The sequence below is a fragment of the Pipistrellus kuhlii genome, unplaced genomic scaffold (genome assembly GCF_014108245.1).
Source record: "Pipistrellus kuhlii isolate mPipKuh1 unplaced genomic scaffold, mPipKuh1.p scaffold_m20_p_1, whole genome shotgun sequence".
Classification (NCBI taxonomy): domain Eukaryota; kingdom Metazoa; phylum Chordata; class Mammalia; order Chiroptera; family Vespertilionidae; genus Pipistrellus; species Pipistrellus kuhlii.
The window spans coordinates 196,936,454-196,954,850 of NW_023425404.1; the positions used below are offsets into that span (position 1 = coordinate 196,936,454).

Consider the following 18,397-nt stretch of genomic DNA (forward strand, 5'->3'; position numbering starts at 1 on the left):
GCCGCTGCCTGGCCGCTTGCCGGGCAGCCCGACGGCCCCGGGACCCGGGCCAGCCCTGCAGCGTGAGGGCCTGGCAAATAGCCCCTCGACACAGGCGGTCAGTGCGGGTGGGAAATCCTTTCCCCGGGACTCACCTTGGTGGCCAAGGCTGTGACATGGCAGCTTCCCTGGAGGGAGAGCAGTAATCAGGCTCACTCTCCGCTTCACTGGTGTGTCAGTGTCCACAACCACACCATCACCACCACCAACACCATCACCACACCATCACCACCACCAACACCATTACCACACCATCACCACCAACACCATCACCACCAACACCATCACCACCAACAACACCATCACCACCAACACCATCACCACCACCAACACCATCACCACACCATCACCACCAACACCATTACCACACCATCACCACCAACACCACCATCACCACCACCACCACCATCACCACACCATCACCACCAACACCATCACCACCAACACCATCACCACACCATCACCACCAACACCATCACCACCAACAACAACACCATTACCACCACCAACACCATTACCACACCATCACCACCAACAACATCATCATCACACCACCACACCATCACCACCACCATCATCATCACATCACCAATAACGACACCATTACCACACCATCACCACAACACCATTACCAACAACACCATCACACCACCACATCATCACCACCAATAGCAACACTATCACCATTACTGCCATAACACCATACCATCATCACCAATAACATTATCACCATTATACCAACAACAGCAACAGCAACACCATTACCACCAGTAACAACACCACATCATCATCGCTAACAACACCATCACCATCATACCACCACCAACTACAGAAACACCATCACCGACAGCAACACTATCACACCACAATCATCACCTTTACTGTCACCATCACTTCACCATCTCACCGCCTGTCAACACTACTGTCAACACCATTACCATGACCATCACAGCACCATGACCAGCACCACCATCGCTGTCACCACCACAGCATCACCACCACCACCAATGCCATCCCCATCACACCACCACCACCATCACTGTCACCACCACAGCATCACCACCACCACCACCACCATCGCTATCACCACCACAGCATCACCACCACCACCACCACCATCACTGTCACCACAACAGCATCACCACCACCACCACCACCATCACTGTCACCACCACAGCATCACCACCACCACCACCACCATCACTGTCACCACCACAGCATCACCACCACCACCAATGCCATCCGCATCCCACCACCACCACCATCGCTGTCACCACCAGAACAGCCAGCCTGTATGGGGCATGAACTCCATGCCGGGCGCTGGTCTAAGCGATGACCGTGTTTTCCTCAGGGAACCCTCACACGCACACATGCACATAAGCCAGGCATGAGGAGCATTAGCTCCATTTTTACGGTGAGAAAGCCGATTAGAATAAATTCAGGGACTTCCTAGTGAGCGTCAGTGCTGAAATCCAGTCAGATGCCTGGTCTCCTTCATTCGGGTGAAAAGCATTTTCTCTGAGGGTCTCCCAGTGTCAGGCACCGCGCTAGATGCTGGAGACAGAGGTAGGGGGGCTACGTTCCAGAGTGCATGTGTGTGAGCGTGTGTGTGTGTGTGTGTGTGTGCCCACAAGCAGGCATGTGTGGGTACATGTGGCGGGGCAGGGACACAGACCGTGAAGAGGATGGGGTGACCCCCATCGTCCTGTCTGCATTCTTCTCCTGAAGGAAAACCATGGACTATCTCCCCGCCTGCCTGCCCGCCCCAGCTTGGCGTCACCTCATAAACACTGACAGCGCTGGGCGTGGTGCTCTTTGGGGAATTTTCTCTCTGGGGCACACGGCGGTGGGAGCAGTCAGACAATCGGGGTGACACTGAGTGGTGGAGGCCCCGGAGCCTGGCAAAGGCGAGGGGACGAGCCGTGGGCGGGGTCACATCTTCCGTGGGCGGCTGGGTGTCGGGTGTCGGCAGGGTGTCCCAGACTCTGTCTGCGTCTCTGCAGCTCACAGCCCTGCCCAGGGAGACCTTCCCAAGGGCCCTCCGGACCCAGACGCCGAGCCCAGAGCACCCATGGCCTCCTGCTCCCCCGCCCCAGCCCCACCCCACGTCGCCGGTCCCACGGCAGAGCCACGGCTCACAGTGCGGCCTCGGTGAGACCGCGGGGCCTGCAGCGGGCACTGGCCACTGGCTCCGCGCTCTGCCTGCCCTGCTTCCCGGCTCTGACTTTTGCGGGTGAACCCGGAGCTGTGGGGGTGGGGGTGTCACCAGGGGACAGGAGAGGAGGGGCTGGCGCCGAGGCCGAGGAGAAGAAGCGGGTCCTCATGATGCAGCTTTTATTTCAGAAGCTAAGAAACCGGGACTGGCCACGTCCCGGACAGCCGAGTAGGCGGCCGCCGGCCGCCCGCCCGTCCCCGCGGCCGGGCGCGTCGGGCGCCGTGGTCCCCGGGTCCGGAGGCCCTGGCCCTCGGCCTTGGCGAGCACTCAGTGCGGCTGGAAGTGGGCGAAGAAGGTCCGGATCTCCTTGGGGCCGATGGTGACGACGGGGCCTCGAGAGGCTCTGGGCCGGGCGCCGCCTGGAGGGGCAGAGGTGGTCAGCCCCGCCCGCCCTCCCCCGGAGCCCCCACTCCTGGGACCCCCGGCACCACAGAGTGCGGCTGCCCCTCCTGCCGGGCCCCACGGCCACGGCCTCGCATCTCTGCCCTCCCCGGGCACCGGGCCTGCAGAGGAGCCGGTGCCGGTCCCGTGGCCTCAGGCCCTTCCGTTCGCTGGCTCCCCGAGTCCTTCCCTGGGACTGGGCTCCTACCGCTCACCCACCCTTCCTCCTGCACCACCCGTGCATGACCCCCCCGCCCACCCCACACTGACTGAACGCCCCCTCCCATCCCCGCCATGGTGCGGCGCAGTGGACAGAGCAGAGGTCTGCCCCGGCCTGGCCCGGAGCAGGACAGGCGGGAAGGCAGGCCCGGCACGCTCCGGCGGAGGCAATGGTGTCGGCCAAGCCTGGGCGGCAGCAAGCAGCCTGTGGTTGGCGGGGGCATGGTGGTGTGTGCAGAGCGGGCACAGCCTGGCACACTCAGACCCTGGGGCACGCCGGCGAGCGTGGGTCTCACCCGGGCACGGGCAGCGGTGTGGCCAGCACACACACACAGGCACACACACACACAGACATTCGCACACAGGCGCGCGCACACACACACACAGACATTCGCACACAGGCGCGCACACACACACACACACACACGCTCTCGCTCACGCGCACACACACACACACACACACACACACTCTCGCGCACACACACTCGGCACACACACACACGCACACACTCGCACACAGGCACACGCACACACACTTGCACACGCGCTCACACACACGCACTCGCTCCTGGCACGCGCCTGTGTGGAGCCTGGCAGGCGGGCACTGGCCAGAGCCGCTCCTCCCGGCTCAGGCAGACTCAGGGCGGCTGCAGAGCCAGAGGAGGTGAGGGGCCTGAAGGGGCCGCGCGGGCAGCACCCACACCCGGGCCCCCACACCTGGGGTGCGCGTCCTCCAGCTCCAGCGCCGCAGGGAGTCCGCACTCCAGGTCCCCGTCAGCGAGCGCTCCTCCACCGCCACCAGCGAGCCCAGCCCCCGCAGCACGGACTGCGGGAACAGCGCGAGGGCTGAGCCCAGGACGCACGGCTGCAGGGGCGGCGGGGGCACCCCCTCACTCCATTCCCACCCCGGCCCCGGGGAGGAAACTGAGGCCAGGAGGCTGCTTCCCGCTGCCCGCGGATGGGTGTGCCCGGGAGGTGGCGGGCGCTCAGAGCTGCCCCCCACACGGAGCCCTCCTGCCCGCCCCTTTGCCATGGAGTCAACCCAGGCCGGGCGGAGGACAGCCGGAGGACAGCGTGACCGAGGACACACGGCCCGGCCGTGTCCGCTGGTGGGAACGCCCGGCCTGCTCCTGACACCCTCGCTGGCAGCCGCCTGGCAGCCGCGCACCGTCCTCCTGAGGCCCGCTGGGGCCACGGACCAGCACCATCCACTCGGCGTCCGCCGGCCACCTGGCCCCGGGGCTCGGCACGCCGCCTGGGCGGGGCCACCTCTGCCGCCCCTGCGCCCTGACCGCGCTCAGACCTGCTCCCGGCCGCCGAGGGCCCGCGGGGGTGGGGGGGCAGGTGAGGGAGGAGACCGGGAGGCTGGGAAAGGGGGCGTCCGGGGGCACACAGGCGGCGGGAGGCATCTCAAACAACCTCCGGGAGAAGGGTCAGGCGGGCACCGGCGAGGCCCACCAGAGCCCACACCGTCCGGTCCGCGGTGAGCGCACCGACACGCCTCTGGCCAGCGTGGTTTCCGAGTCGGGATTGTGGCCGGGCATGTGACCCCTGGCCCAGCGCCCCCAGAGGCTGGACAGGGCGGCCCGGCGGAGGGACATGGGGGCTCACCTTCAGGTTCACGGTCACCGGCTGAGACAGCACCGGGTCCTCCCCGGTCTCGTACAGGTGGTGCAGCCGCAGCAGGACGCGGCGGAGGTCGGCCTTGGCCTTCCTGGGGAAGCCTGGGGGAGGGGGCGGGAGGGCGGCGGCCGTGAGGGCCCACTGTGCCCGGACTCACACACGCGCTCCCTCAGCGAGGAGGGGCAGGCCCGGCCCTGCGTCCCCCTGGCTGCGGCCTGCGCCCTGTCCTCAGCGTGCGGCTCTGGAGCATTCTCTCTCGCCTTCTCGGCCTATGGCCACGGGACCCTGAGGCCCGTGCAAAGCGAGCAGAGCGACCTGTCACTCCAGACGGGAGCGCTTCCTGTCAGCGGGACTGAGGCAGCCCATGGTGCCCCGTGGCCTCCATCTCCGTCCCTGGCCCCACAGCCAGAGGGCTGTGCTGCTGACCCAAGACAGACAGCGGCAGGACAGCGTCGGGGGGCGGGCGGGGAGAGGGGAGAGGGGGTGTGTGCAGGGGTGGGGTGAGGAGGGGGGCGTGCTGTGGACACAGGGCCAGCTGGGCCCTTGGTTCCTTCTCCGAGGTCCTGGCGCGGGGGTTCAGGAGGGGCCTCGAGCTTCACACCCCGCCATGAGGTGGGGCGGGTGAGGAGGATGGTGAGGAGGACAGCCTACTTCATAGGGGTCAGGGGGGGATCCTGCCCTCCAGGTGCTCCCCCGGCCCCTCCAGGGAGGGGTTTGTCATCGGGGGCTGCGGAGCTCGCCGGCCCAGCCCCTCCTCCTCCTCCTCCTTGGGAGCCAGCCGCCCACAGGAGTCACGTTAGAAGTCTGCTGGGGGGGAGGGAGGGGAGTACTGCCAGGAGAGCTGGCAGGGGCGGGGGGGGGGGGGTGAGAGGCCACCGCCCAGGGTCTCCTGTGATGGGCTGAGGAGCTGGGGTCAGTGTCAGGGAGCCTCTGGGACGCAGGCATGAGCCACGGTCTCCCACATGCTCTCTTTCAGGGACAAGGACGCTATTTGGCCTGTTGCCGCTTCCTTATTCCACAGGCTCTTACTCCGTGGGAGGCCAGGTCCTGGGTGGGACTGTGGGGACCCCAGGGTGGCTGGGGCGCAGCCAGCCTGCCTTCCAGCCACTCAAGTGCAAGGGGCAGCGGAGGGGCAGCTGGAGCCTCGGCAGCAGGAGCAGTGGCCCCTGGGAGGTCCCTCCTCCACCGAGAAGCCCTCCCTGACGCCCAGCCCCGGGCTTCGGTCTGAGCACCGTCATCGCCGCCCAGTGGCTTCACTGCTCCGCCCTCTAGACCAGGAGCACAGCGGGCAGAGACCTGGCCGCACCGGTCACGTGAGGCCCAGGGTGGGATGGGGAGGGGGGCGTGCTGTGGGCACAGGGCCTCACGAATGCATGGGGGCTCCGGGCAGGCGGCTGCCAGGGCCCCGAGGTGGCGGGAGTCAGGTGCCCGAGGCCCCCGGAGCGCAGCACTAGGTACGGCAGGATGTGGACAAAGGTGTGCAGGTGAGGTGGGCTTAGAGGGGTCCAGGGAGAATCCTTCGGGCAGGTCCTGGGCTGGGGTCCAGGCCTCCGTCCCTGAGCCCTCGATGCCTCTCCGTGGGCCTCAGTCTCCCCACTGGGCAGGCGAAGGGACCAGGTGACCTCCTGAGCCGTGACTCCTCTGAGGAGGTGCCCGGCGGGGCGGCGGGGCCGGGCGGCGGGGCGGGAGGAGGGCCGGCCGGGCCCGCCCACCTTTCCTGAGGTACTGCAGGTGCTCGGCGTGGTCTGAGCTGTAGTTCCAGCCGGGGATGCTCAGGGTCTGCAGGTGGAGACTCGGGGGCAGCGTCACGGCCTCTTGCTGGCGGGCGCTCAGGGAGTCAGCCTCTGCCAAGCCCACCGACACCAAGAGGGGGGCGGGTTTGGGGCCACTCTCCTCCTCCTGCTTTCGGAGACCTCCAGCCCGGTCCCTCCCGCCCAGCCCACCTCCCAGCCTCCCCACGGCAGCCTACAAGGCTGGCCCAGCGTCCACCCAGGCTCCCAGCCCAGGTCCTCCCCGCCCCAATGCCCCTCCTCCCCCAGGCCCCGCAGCTCAGGTGACGAATCTGAGCTGGAGGCCCCTGAATCTCCGGTCCATCCACGGCAGGTCCAGGGGGGCCACGGCCCAGAGGGCACTGTTTGCTCCGGGTCAGAGGCCCTGCTCACACGGAGACCCGTTTTCTATTCACGCCTGGGAAGCCGGCTCCTCCCTCGCCTGGTCACCCCAGTCTCTGCTCTGAGGACACCTCAGCCCCTCATCTTTCCGGGAAATTGCTCCTTTCAACGCTGGGCTGCAGCTGGAGTGCCACCTCCCTGCTGCACCCCAGGCCGCAGTGGTTGGTCCAGGCTGGGGTCATGTGACCCCACAGGGCCAATCAGAATCTTTCCCTGGGACTTTTGCGTCGGGGTTCCTTTGTGGGGAGATGGCGGAGGAGGGCGAAACAGCCTCATGCAGGTTCCAGCCTCGGTCCGCGTTACACCCTGCCCGTCCCTCCATGTCTCTCATTTGCAACCAACAGAGACCGAGTGAGGGCAGACGGACGGAGGGAGTGAGCGCAGCACCCGCCCCTGGCGGGGAAGGCTGTCTCCGCCAGGAAGAACACGGGCGGCCAGCATGGGGCCTGTGGGGCAGGCAGCAGCTCCGGACAGTCCGGGGAGAGACGGCTCCCGAGAAGCCCAGCGCTGCCCGCCTGCCCCGGCCGCTGCCCAGCTCTGCCTGCCGCCCTGAGCTGCCCAGCCTCTGCCCAACTCGCTGCTCCGTCAGCGCTTTTCCTGTCAAACACGAGAACCCTGAGGCAGCACTCGGACTGGCCACAGGCTCATCTTGGCTTGGGGGTGACACTACCTAACCCCCAGGTCACCGGCCCTGCCGTCAGCCCCGCCCGCTGTCTGCTCTGAATCTCAGAGGACGTCCCACGAGGCACCCCTCCCGAGAGGACGCGGCCTCCCTGCCTGTGCCCTGGGGGCACCCACGCCCCCAGGTCCTCGCCGGCCCGACGGGCTCCTTCTGGGCGCCCCCTTACCGCTCAGCCTCCCCAGCACCACCACGGGCCTGTGCTGCAGGGCCCGCCCCGCCCGCGGGCGCAGGCGGGTGGTCACGGACGGGGGGCCCAGCAGGAGCCAGAACTCCGGGCGGGCGACCGAGGGCTCTTTCAGGGAGACGTTGAAGTACTGGGTCAACTCCAGCTCGTTCCACAGGCGCCGGTGGAGCAGCACCTGCAGGCAGAGCCGGGTGGCAGGCCCCTGGCGCCGGGGGCGGGGGGGGGGGGGCATGGGGGCAGCGCGGGGCCCCGGCGGGGGGCATGGGGGCAGTGCGGGGCCCCGGCGGGGGGCATGGGGGGCAGCGCGGGGCCCCGCCTACCTCCAGCTCTCCGTCCCCCTGGCTGGAGACGCCGTGCGCCTGCCCGGAGACCAGCACCAGCCTGCTCCCGCTGTCCTCGATGTAGGCCGACTGCACCATGGGGTAGTAATTCTGCGGACACAGACACGGCCAGGAGGGCCGTCGGGCACAGGGCAAGGCGGGCCGCCCGGTCCGCGATGGCCCTCTGGCCGTCCAGCCGAGCCCCCGCTCAGGCGCAGCGGCAGCTCCAGGTGCCGTCGGGGAGGGACTCACATCGGCTCCCCTGCCCCCTGACCTGTGGGCTGGGGACCTGAGCCCTCTCGAGCCTCAGTTTCCCCTTCTGTAGATGGGGTGCGAAGACCCCCTCTGGACATGGGCCCTCCGGGGCCCTGGGCCCATGGGTGCTGGCGTAAGGGCCCGTGAGCTGAGCTGCAGCCACACAGCCGTGCCTCTGGCTCCCATGGGGCAGAACTTCCCCCCCCCCCCGCCCCGGGGTGACAGGCTGGACGGTGGGGGCCAGCAGACAGAGATGCAGCCCGGGGTCAGAGGCCAGCGGCCGGGCTGGCCCTGCCGCGGCGCCTCCCCACGGGCAGCACATGGGGCTCCGCCGGAGGCTGCCGCGCCCAGGGCCTGGCCGGCGGGCGTACCCGGGAGATGGCGTGGACCGGGTGGTCCCGGTACGGCCTCCGCTGCATCTGGAAGGCGTTGCTGTCCGAGTGCAGGACCTGCAGGTTCTGCAGGTCGGTGCTGGTCCGCAGGACGGCCTCGCGGTTCATCCGCAGCGGCCCCACGCGCAGCTCCTGCTCCAGGCGGCCGCAGAGCAGCTCCCGGGCGGCCGGCACCTGGGCCAGGCGGGAGTAGATGACGTAGGTGGGCTCTTTGGCGCCCAGCGTCCTGGGAGACAAGAGCCAAACTGGTCAGCAGCCTCCGGGCCTTCTGGATGCCCTTCCCCCGCCCCCTCCTCTCCTGCCCTCTCTCTCTCTCTGTTTTCTTTCTTTTTTCTAATATATTTTATTGATGTCAGAGAGGAAGGGAGAGGGAGAGAGGGAGAAACATCAGGGAAGGGAGAGAATCATGGATCGGCTGCCTCCTGCATGCTCCCTACCGAGGATCAAGCCCCCAACCCGGGCATGTGCCCTTGACCGGAATCGAACCCAGGACCCTTCAGTCCACAGGCCAACACTCTATCCACTGAGCCACACCAGCCAGGGCTGCCCTTTCTTGCTTCTTTGCCCCTCTCTCCCGCAGGCAGGTGGGCAGGGTGCCTTGTCAGGGACAGGACGAGGGGCGCCGGTCCCTGAGGGCTCAGGCCCAGTCAGGCCATGGCTTCCGGCAGGGAAAACAGGGGAACTCCCCCTGTGCTGTCACTGCGCCGCGGGTCCCTGTCCCGGCCCCGCTCAGACACCGCCAGGGCGGCACAGCACATGCAGACGCAGCCGGAGGATGCAGCTCGGAGCCCTCATTCCTGCCCCCGACCTCCATCCGGCGGCACTGCCACGCGGGAGCTGGGGGCCTGAGCGAAGGCGGCCCGCGGCACCGGCCACGGGCACCTCCTGCGCCGCACCGCGAGGCCAGCACCTGTAGAAGTGCTGCCGGATCTCCGTCAGGAGGCGCCCGCGCTCGATCTCCAGGCTCACCGCCTCCCACGCCGGGCCCGCGGGCCCCTTAGGCAGAAACACGTAGTTGTCGGAGACGGGGCCGTCACTCAGGGTGCCGCTGACCGGGTACTCCAGGAACTCCTGCGTCACGCCCACCGTCCGGTTGCTCCATCTACAAAAGCAGCCGGGAAAGCAGGTCACTGCCGTGGGCAGCACCTCCCGGCTTCACCTCACCAGCTGGAGCCACGTGGCCGCCCCCCTGCCGCTCCAGCTGCCACGCGGGCGCCAAGGGAGGATAAGTCGCCTCTGCACCCACTCTGGGGCGGCTAAGGGCCTCTGCACCCACTCTGGGGCGGCTTAGGCCTCTGCACCCACTCTGGGGCGGCTTAGGCCTCTGCACCCACTCTGGGGCGGCTAAGGGCCTCTGCACCCACTCTGGGGCGGCTTAGGCCTCTGCACCCACTCTGGGGCGGCTAAGGGCCTCTGCACCCACTCTGGGGCGGCTTAGGCCTCTGTACCCACTCTGGGGGTGCGCAGCACCACAACCAGCGAGGAAATGCAAGTCAGAGCCACGTCAGACGCGACGCCACTTCCGCGCGAGGAGCTTGATCAGCAGAGGCAGGGAGCGACACCCATCGGTGCGGCCGTGAGCCCACGCTCTGAGGGGGGCTGGCAGGCGGGGCTGACACCGTGGCAAACAGCCTGCCCGCACCTCCCACGGCAAACGGATTTATCCTGAGACCTAGCGATTCCGCTCCTGGAGTCCGCCCGAGGAAAGGAAAACCACCACATGCGCACAAAACCAGGCGCATGCATCGTCATGGCAACCTGCCTCAGAAGAGCCAGACCGTGGACACCGCACGAATGCCCGTCCGCTGTGGGCCAGGTGAGTGAGCTGGTGTGGCTCAGCGGCGGAATACTACTGAGGCGTGAAAAAGGCACGCCGCGCATACCAGGCGTGCCCCATGGATGACGCCATGGGTACGTGGTGCCACGTGACAGAAGCCAGTCACAAAAGGACCACGTGTGGTCGGCCTTCGTTCTACGAAATCTCCAAACGGGGCAAATCCAGAGGGACAGGAAGGCGACAAGTCCTGCCGGGGAGTCGGGGACAGGGAGCGTGAGACGTCTCGTTGGGGTGAGGAATATGCTCTGACATCGGTGGCGGTGGTGACGAACATGCTAAAATCATAGGTGCATGCAGTACGATGGGCGGGCGGGATGGCGTGTGAATTACAGCCATCCCGCCCTTATCCACCGCAGGCCTGGCGCGGCACTCCCTTCTCTGGCGCCGTGCCCCTCAGCTGTGCCAGCAGGTTCTCTCCTTCGAGGCCTCAGGCCGGGCTGCTCCTCTGAGCACCCCCGCCCCGGCTCCAGCAGCTCCTCTCTGGGAACGCCTCCCATGCTGCTTTGCGGGAGCTCACTGGGACTTCGGAGAGCCCAGGGAGAGAGCACGGAGAGACAGGGGCAGGATGGGCGGTGGGTCCTGGCTAAGGTGCTGGCATCCAGGGCTGAGAGGAAGGGGTGGCGAGCTGGAGCTGGCCCTGGCAGGGGCATTCCGGATGGTGTGCAGGACCGAGCACAGAAGGACCCAAAGCCAGCAGCTGACTCCACCTTTCCCACCTGACCAGGGAGCTCTGAGCATGCTCAGGACATTTCTGTGGCTCCCTTCCACCACCTGCTGAGGACCAGTCTCCTGAATGAGCAACTGTATGGATGGACGGACGAACAGAGGGGTGATTGGCAGACAGTTTGATGGACATGTAGATGGCTGAGTGCGAAAACGGATAGGTTGGTGAGTGGATGGATGGATGGGACAGGTGTGTGGATAAATGGGTGGGTTATAAGGAAGAATGGAGGTGTAATGGGTGAATAGATGGGTGAGTAGGTGGGTAGATGGGTAGTTTGGCGGGTGAATGAATAGATGAATGGATTTTATGTTTTACTAAATTTTAAAAAGGGGGTAAAATGATTATTATATTTATTCCCTCGGATGGAGGTCCCTCAATACCCCTTTTTCCTCAGGATCAACAGCTCTGGAATAAAAAAGTTTAAGAAAGTCTTTTTTGCACTGGCCAGAACTCATACCCCTAGAAATAGAGATGGCAAAACACTGAAAGGCCTCCCCACCAGGCAGGGAGGAAGCACAGTCCCCTGTGGGGGGATGACGGCTCGGACGGGCCTCGGAAAACGCCTCCGCCTCAGAGCCAGCAATGGCTGCTCCTCACCTCTCCCAGATGCTGTGCATCAGGTTGGTGTCCCGGTCCAGGAAGACAGTGTAGCAGTCGTTGGACACGGACACCAGGTTCTGGCCCCTGGGCCTGGTGCGTGGTCTTCTCGGCTTGAGGCCAAGCTTGGAGGTGACTGTCATGGAGGCACCTGATGCCTGTTTGCCATCCGGGGCCTGCTCGGCGGGCCTGATGCTGTAGTACCGGTAGCTGAGGCCCTGGATTGTGGTCAGCACATACACGTCATATTTATCGGGGATCTTCTTCGATCTCTGGACCTGCAGGGCCAAAGGTACAAGACGAGAGAGGTTCGGGGTTGGAGGACCAGTCTCCGCAGTAATCCTCAGCTTGCCCTCCTCCTGTGCAGGGTACTTACCCAGGAGGCAGGGGGGTCCGTCCATCATCAAACTGAGCTGAGTTCCCCTCCCTGCATCCTCCCTGCTCAGCAGCCTCCAGCCCTGGCCTCATCGCCCTCCCTCTTGGCACCAGCACCCAGGGGGCAGCCTTCTCCCTCCATCCTCCAATTTCCCACGAAGGGATGCTTTCCCGGGGGAGGGGGGATCCTCCCCATCCCCCTCCTCTGGTTTGGGGAGGGGCTCGGAGAAGGCACGGGGCCCACTCGGCCATGCCCCTCACTCTTAGGGCACGTGGGAGGCCTCCTGGGGAGGCCCACACAGCCTCCCACCCGCCTCTCCTGAGATGCCGGGGCATCTGTCACCGTCGCCGTCATCACTGTCACCCCTCATTCGGTTCACTGCCTGTCTCTCTGCCAGAAGCGGGCCCAGCGGGCAGGGACGTTAGCTGGGATGGCACCCCAGTGCCTAGACCAGCGCGGACATATGTACTCTGCGAGGTGCTGCCCTTGGCGGGAAGGGGTCCGCGCTGGGTCTGCACAGACCACGCCCTCCTCCAGCGCCTCCTGCTCAGGGGCGCTCCCCGCCTCCGCCTCCGGTGTGGGCAGGGGCTGCGGCCCTGGCTCCCGGGCGCCGGGCCACACCTCCCCTGGCCACTCTGCACCTGCTCCCCTCCCCACTGTGACGTGTCCGGAGACCCAGCCCCCAGCCCCCAGCCCAGAGCCAGGCCCAGCGCGGGCACAGGGGCGTGCTTGCTGACTGGCTGATGGCGGCACCTGCCGGGAAGGGCCCGCAGTATGGCAGGAGGGGGGCCGGGGGCACCAGGCCCAGTGCCAGGCCGGGAGGGGAGGCGAAGGGACCACACACTCACAGCGGGGGCCCCTGGGTGTCTGGTGCGGGGCCCTGGGGCAGCCCCTGGTATCAGCGCCTCCATAACCACCCTGTGAGGGACAGGACGGCCTTTCCCTGGCAGAGTGGACGTTTCCATTAGAAAACGCACCCTCAGGGCGGGGCGAGCAGCCCCAGGCAGGCAGGCCACAGAGGCCCGCCGGGGAGGGACTGTCCCGGGACCCAGGGCCACGTCAGATGCCCCAGCCCAGTGCCAGCCCCCCGGGTAGGTCCCCCCGACCCTCCGTGGACACGCCCCCCACGGGCGTCCCCGGAGGGCCCGGCCCGGGAAGGGGTCAGCGGCAGCAGCAAGTGCGTCCGCGCAGAAACGGGCCCTACCTGGGCCTCCGCCGGCCGGCCTGACTCGTCGGTGACATTGACGTGGGGAAAGCTCACGGTCAGTGTGATCAGAGCGGTGACCGGCCAGGCCAGGGGGTTGTAGACCGCGGCCAGGTGTCCCTCGGGCTCGGAGCCTGCGACGGGGAGCGGGCTTTCCTCGCTGTCCTCACGCGCCCCGTGGGGGCCCCTCGAAGGCGCAGGAGCAGCGGCCGGCGAGAGCGCCCGCGGACGCCCCGGGAGAGGGCCAGGGACGGGGTCCTCCCGCGGAGCGCCCCGGGGAGAGGGCCAGGGACGGGGAGAGGGCCAGGGACGGGGTCCTCCCGCGGGGCTCCCCAGGGAGAGGGCCAGGGACGGGGAGAGGGCCAGGGACGGGGTCCTCCCGCGGAGCGCCCCGGGGAGAGGGCCAGGGACGGGGAGAGGGCCAGGGACGGGGTCCTCCCTGGGGCTCCCCGGGGAGAGGGCCAGGGACGGGGTCCTCCCTGCAGGGCGCCCGGGGAGAGGGCCAGGGACGGGGTCCTCCCTGGGGCGCCCCAGGGAGAGGGCCAGGGACGGGGTCCTCCCTGCAGGGCGCCCAGGGAGAGGGCCAGGGACGGGGTCCTCCTGCGGGGCTCCCCGGGGAGAGGGCCAGGGACAGGGTCCTCCCTGCAGGGCGCCCGGGGAGAGGGCCAGGGACGGGGTCCTCCCGCGGGGCTCCCCGGGGAGAGGGCCAGGGACGGGGTCCTCCCTGGGGCGCCCCGGGGAGAGGGCCAGGGACGGGGTCCTCCCTGCAGGGCGCCCGGGGAGAGGGCCAGGGACGGGGTCCTCCCTGGGGCTCCCCGGGGAGAGGGCCAGGGACGGGGTCCTCCCTCGGGGCTCGCTGGGAGAGGGCCAGGGACGGGGTCCTCCCGCGGGGCGCCCCAGGCCGTGCACTCTGTGTGCTCCTGGCTCACCCACCGCTCAGCCCACCCAGAGAGAGGCGCGGCCCCAGGGGCCCGGCTCCGGAGGCCGAGCCCCGAGGCTGAGTGCCCGGTGTGGGGAGCAGCCAGAGAATGCTCTGGAGCCTGGACGTCAAGGCGTGTGAGACCCTCTCTGTTCCGCCCTGTGCCCCATGTGCAGCCAGCTCAGACCCTGCCCGTGACCCCGGCACACACACGCTGCCCAGCGCCTGGCCCTGCCCGGCGGCTCCCTCAGGCTGTGGTGCCCACCCAGGCGTCTCCACTGACCCCTCGCTGCACCACTGCCCATGCCAGCCCGTGGGAGTGACCGCCCTGCCAGCCGTGGGAGGGAGTGACCGCCCTGCCAGCCGTGGGAGGGAGTGACCGCCCTGCCAGCCGTGGGAGGGAGTGACCGCCCTGCCAGCCGTGGGAGGGAGTGACCGCCCTGCCAGCCATGGGAGGGAGTGACCACCCTGCCAGCCGTGGGAGTGACCGCCCTGCCAGCCGTGGGAGGGAGTGACCGCCCTGCCAGCCTGTGGGAGTGACCGCCCTGCCAGCCGTGGGAGGGAGTGACCGCCCTGCCAGCCGTGGGAGGGAGTGACCGTCCTGCCAGCCGTGGGAGGGAGGGGCCGCCCTGCCAGCCGTGGGAGGGAGTGACCGCCCTGCCAGCCGTGGGAGGGAGTGACCGCCCTGCCAGCCGTGGGAGGGAGTGACCGCCCTGCCAGCCGTGGGAGGGAGTGACCGCCCTGCCAGCCGTGGGAGGGAGTGACCGCCTTGCCAGCCGTGGGAGGGAGTGACCGCCCTGCCAGCCGTGGGAGGGAGTGACCGCCCTGCCAGCCGTGGGAGGGCCGCCCTGTCCTAGCTCTCCATGGCTGTGCGTCTCTCCCTCCAGCCCAGGCTGTAGGCAGCGCTCTGTGTGCTGCTCCCGTCCCCGGGCCCCCAGGGTCCGAAGGTGGGACGGGGTCCCTCATAGACACGGGGGAGGGGGAAGGGGAGCAGGCCAGGTGAGCAGGGACGGAGGGGAGAGGGCCCGGGCGGTGTGCGGGCTGAGGGGGCTGTGGGTGCGGGCGGAGGGGGCTGTGGGTGCGGGCGGAGGGGGCTGTGGGTGCGGGCGGAGGGGGCTGTGGGTGCGGGCGGAGGGGGCTGTGGGTGCGGGTGGAGGGGGCTGTGGGTGCGGGCTGAGGGGGCTGTGGGTGCGGGTGGAGGGGGCTGTGGGTGCGGGCTGAGGGGCTGTGGGTCCCGCGGTGTGATCGTCCCTGCAAACTCGTGGCGCCCTCGCGGCCAAAGGCCCTGGTGCAGGGCGGCGCGGATGCCTGTGCCCACGCGGCGCCCGGCCGGGAGGGGCCCAGCGTCAGGCTCCCGGGGTCCTCTAGGGTGGCCTGGGGAGTCCGCAGCAGCACCACCACCACCACCCCTCCCCCCTCCCCCTCCGGTGTCCTCAGCTGGAGGAGCAGGGCGGGAGCCGCCCTCGCATGCAGGGTGGGGGGACGTGAGCTGGCGGGGAAGGGTGCTCGCCGCCCTGTGCCGGGAGAGGACACGGAGGCGGGAGCGGTGACGCCCCTGCCGGAGGTCAGGCGAGGTCAGGGTGTGGCTGCTGCGTCTGAGGGTCAGGGGTGCAGCCCCCCGCCCCCCCCCAGGCTCTCTCCTCAGGAAGGACGGAGCGCCCGCCCCCAGCCCGCACCCACCCCGCGGCCTCGCACCTGGGGAGTCCGGGGGCCGGTCCAGGACGATGGCGGCCACCAGCCGGAGCACGGCCCGCACCCCCGCGCTCAGGTGCTCCATGGACATGTCCCGCACCTGCACGGCCTGCGTCCCCGTGATGCCGTCGTGGTGCTGCACCTGCGGCCCCAGAGAGCCGTGGGCCCCCTGCCGCCAGGGCCTGCTGGGCCCTGCCCGCTCCGCCGGCCACCCTCCTCTCCCCGGCAGGTGGAGGGGCCCTCACACTGCACAGAAGGGCCCCGGGGCACGGGGAGGGGAGCAGCTGGCTTTGGGGAGGGACTGTGTCTCCCATTGGGCGCCCCCAGACACACCGGGCACCCCCCCACACACACACACCGGGCGCCCCGGACACGCTGGGCGCCCCCCGGACACGCTGGGCGCCCCCGGGACATGCTGGGAGCCCCCGGACACACTGGGTACCCGGGACACCCCAGACACGCTGGACGCCCCAGACACGCTGGACACGCTGGGCACCCCGGACACGCTGGGCTCCCGGATACGCCGGGCTCAGTCAGTCCCTGCGCTGTGGCAGGGTGAGATGCAAACGGTGCCCTGTGCCCTGTGCTGGGCCAAGCGGGTCCTGCACATTGTGGCATCAGTCGCCCCCACCCACGGGTGGGCATGTGTTCTCATGGCACAGGGTCGTCCCCTGCCCGAGGCCTCGGCAGCATGGGGCTGGCACCAGCACCCCTCGCCGCGGCCCGTCCCGCCTGGCCGCCAGGGTGCAGGGTGCCCCTCGCCGCGGCCCGTCCCGCCTGGCCGCCTGGCCGCCAGGGTGCAGGGTGCCCCTCGCCGCGGCCCGTCCCGCCCGGCCGCCTGGCCGCCAGGGTGCAGGGTGCCCCTCGCCGCGGCCCGTCCCGCCTGGCCGCCAGGGTGCAGGGTGCCCCTCGCCGCGGCCCGTCCCTCCTGGCCGCCAGGGTGCAGGGTGCCCCTCGCCGCGGCCCGTCCCGCCTGGCCGCCTGGCCGCCAGGGTGCAGGGTGCCCCTCGCCGCGGCCCGTCCCTCCTGGCCGCCAGGGTGGCCCTCGCCGCGGCCCGTCCCGCCTGGCCGCCAGGGTGCAGGGTGCCCCTCGCCGCGGCCCGTCCCGCCTGGCCGCCGGCCCCCTCGCCGTGGCAGCGAGGCTGGAGGGAGGCGCCTTACCTCGGAGACGGCCCAGCGGAGCTTCCGGAGCTGCCTCAGGGCCCAGCCGGGGTCCAGGCGGCGCGGGGGGCGCGGCCACATGCAGCGCGTGAACATGGACTCGCCCGCGTGCAGCAGCGCGCTGGCCCGCCGCGCCAGCCCCTTGAGCCGGCTGCGGGAGGCGTAGAAGCCCGTCCACACCTGCGACTCCTCTGGGGACGGCGGCAGGCGGTGAGCCCGGCCCGTCTCCCAGGAAGGCCTGGGGCTCCCCCGCCCGGCCAGCGACCCCCCGGAGCCCTCGAGGCCTGAGGCCGGGCGGGAGGAGGGTGCCTGGGTGGGCGGGGGGACAGGAAAGCCCAGGGAGGGTCCGAAGGCCTGGCTCAGCCTTGAACCAGGGGCCTGCGGGCCTGGGGGAGAGGAGGGGGGCGAGGAGAGAGGGGAGGACCCGCTGAGAGGCCGAGCACCGCAGCCTCTGAATGGGACTCTGGGACAATGGGGGCCGGGGCGGGCCTGCACTCAGCAGGTCCCTCTGGTGGCCCTGGGAGGGAGGGAGGGAGGGTGGGTAGGAGGGGGTTAGTGAGAGGAGGGGTTGGGGGGGGAGGAGGGTGGTTGGGTGGGAGGAGGATGGAAGGAGCTGAGAGGCCAGGAGATGCTGGCCTCACAGTCAGAGGATGAGGCCTGACCAAGGTGGGGGCGGGGGTTGAGGGCCTCCACAGCGGGGCTCTGTCAGGGGTCCAGGTTGGCCCACACCAGTCCCGGCCGCCCCGGGGCAGGGGCAGCAGGGCGTGTCCTGCAGCCAGCTCCCCACGCCCGCCCGCTGCGCTGCCTCTAACTCCCGGGGGACAGTGGGGGGGCTGGGCCTGCCAGGGGCTCTGAGCTGGGGCTGACGGGCACACACTGCAGGCCCCGACGCAGCCTCCCGGGCAGGGCCTGCTCTGCTCGCACCCAGGGCCGCGCCTGGCACAGCGGGACCAGGGATGGCGTCGGCTTTTCCTCGCTGCATCTGCGGGCCCTGGCTCTGCACTGGACCCGAGCTTTTCTTATTTCGCTTCATCGTGACCACGCGATAGACCGAGCGCAATCACTGTCCCGGCCTCGCCAGGCACCGAGCGGGCTCCGGCCGGCAGCCTCCCCGCCTGGCAGCGCCCTGGGGGCCCATGCCCACGGCCTCCTGACGCAGCGAGGAGCAGGGGCTTCCGAGGAGGACCGGGGGTGACAGAGGGAAATGCAGCACACAGTAGGTCCGGCCTCAGGTCAGGACAGGTCCGGGGAGGGCCGTCCTCAGGGATGAGTGGAACTTGGGCAGGAAGAAGCAGGAGGGGCCCTTGGCTCACAGGAGGGAAGCCCCAGTGCACAGTGCGGAGACAGGACCTACTGTGTGCGGGCCGCCTGGGGACGGGGCTGAGGTGTGGCAGCCAGGATGGCCG

General features: G+C 69.0%; 1 protein-coding gene across 1 annotated transcript in view; it reads right to left on the reverse strand.

The window, feature by feature from the left end:
* Positions 1–2,343: 2,343 nt before the first annotated feature.
* The window catches only part of MAN2B2 (mannosidase alpha class 2B member 2), a 34,133-nt gene continuing 18,079 nt past the window's right edge, over positions 2,344–18,397 (reverse strand). Inside the window, exons 8-19 of the mRNA XM_045572204.1 lie at positions 16,992–17,182; positions 15,819–15,972; positions 13,220–13,353; positions 11,640–11,917; positions 9,392–9,583; positions 8,461–8,707; positions 7,835–7,945; positions 7,497–7,689; positions 6,190–6,321; positions 4,466–4,578; positions 3,572–3,680; positions 2,344–2,613 (exon numbers count right to left, since the gene is read on the reverse strand). Coding sequence (XP_045428160.1) covers positions 2,522–2,613; positions 3,572–3,680; positions 4,466–4,578; positions 6,190–6,321; positions 7,497–7,689; positions 7,835–7,945; positions 8,461–8,707; positions 9,392–9,583; positions 11,640–11,917; positions 13,220–13,353; positions 15,819–15,972; positions 16,992–17,182 — 1,946 coding nt within the window. The 3' untranslated portion in view covers positions 2,344–2,521. The remainder of the gene's footprint in view (positions 2,614–3,571; positions 3,681–4,465; positions 4,579–6,189; positions 6,322–7,496; positions 7,690–7,834; positions 7,946–8,460; positions 8,708–9,391; positions 9,584–11,639; positions 11,918–13,219; positions 13,354–15,818; positions 15,973–16,991; positions 17,183–18,397) is intronic.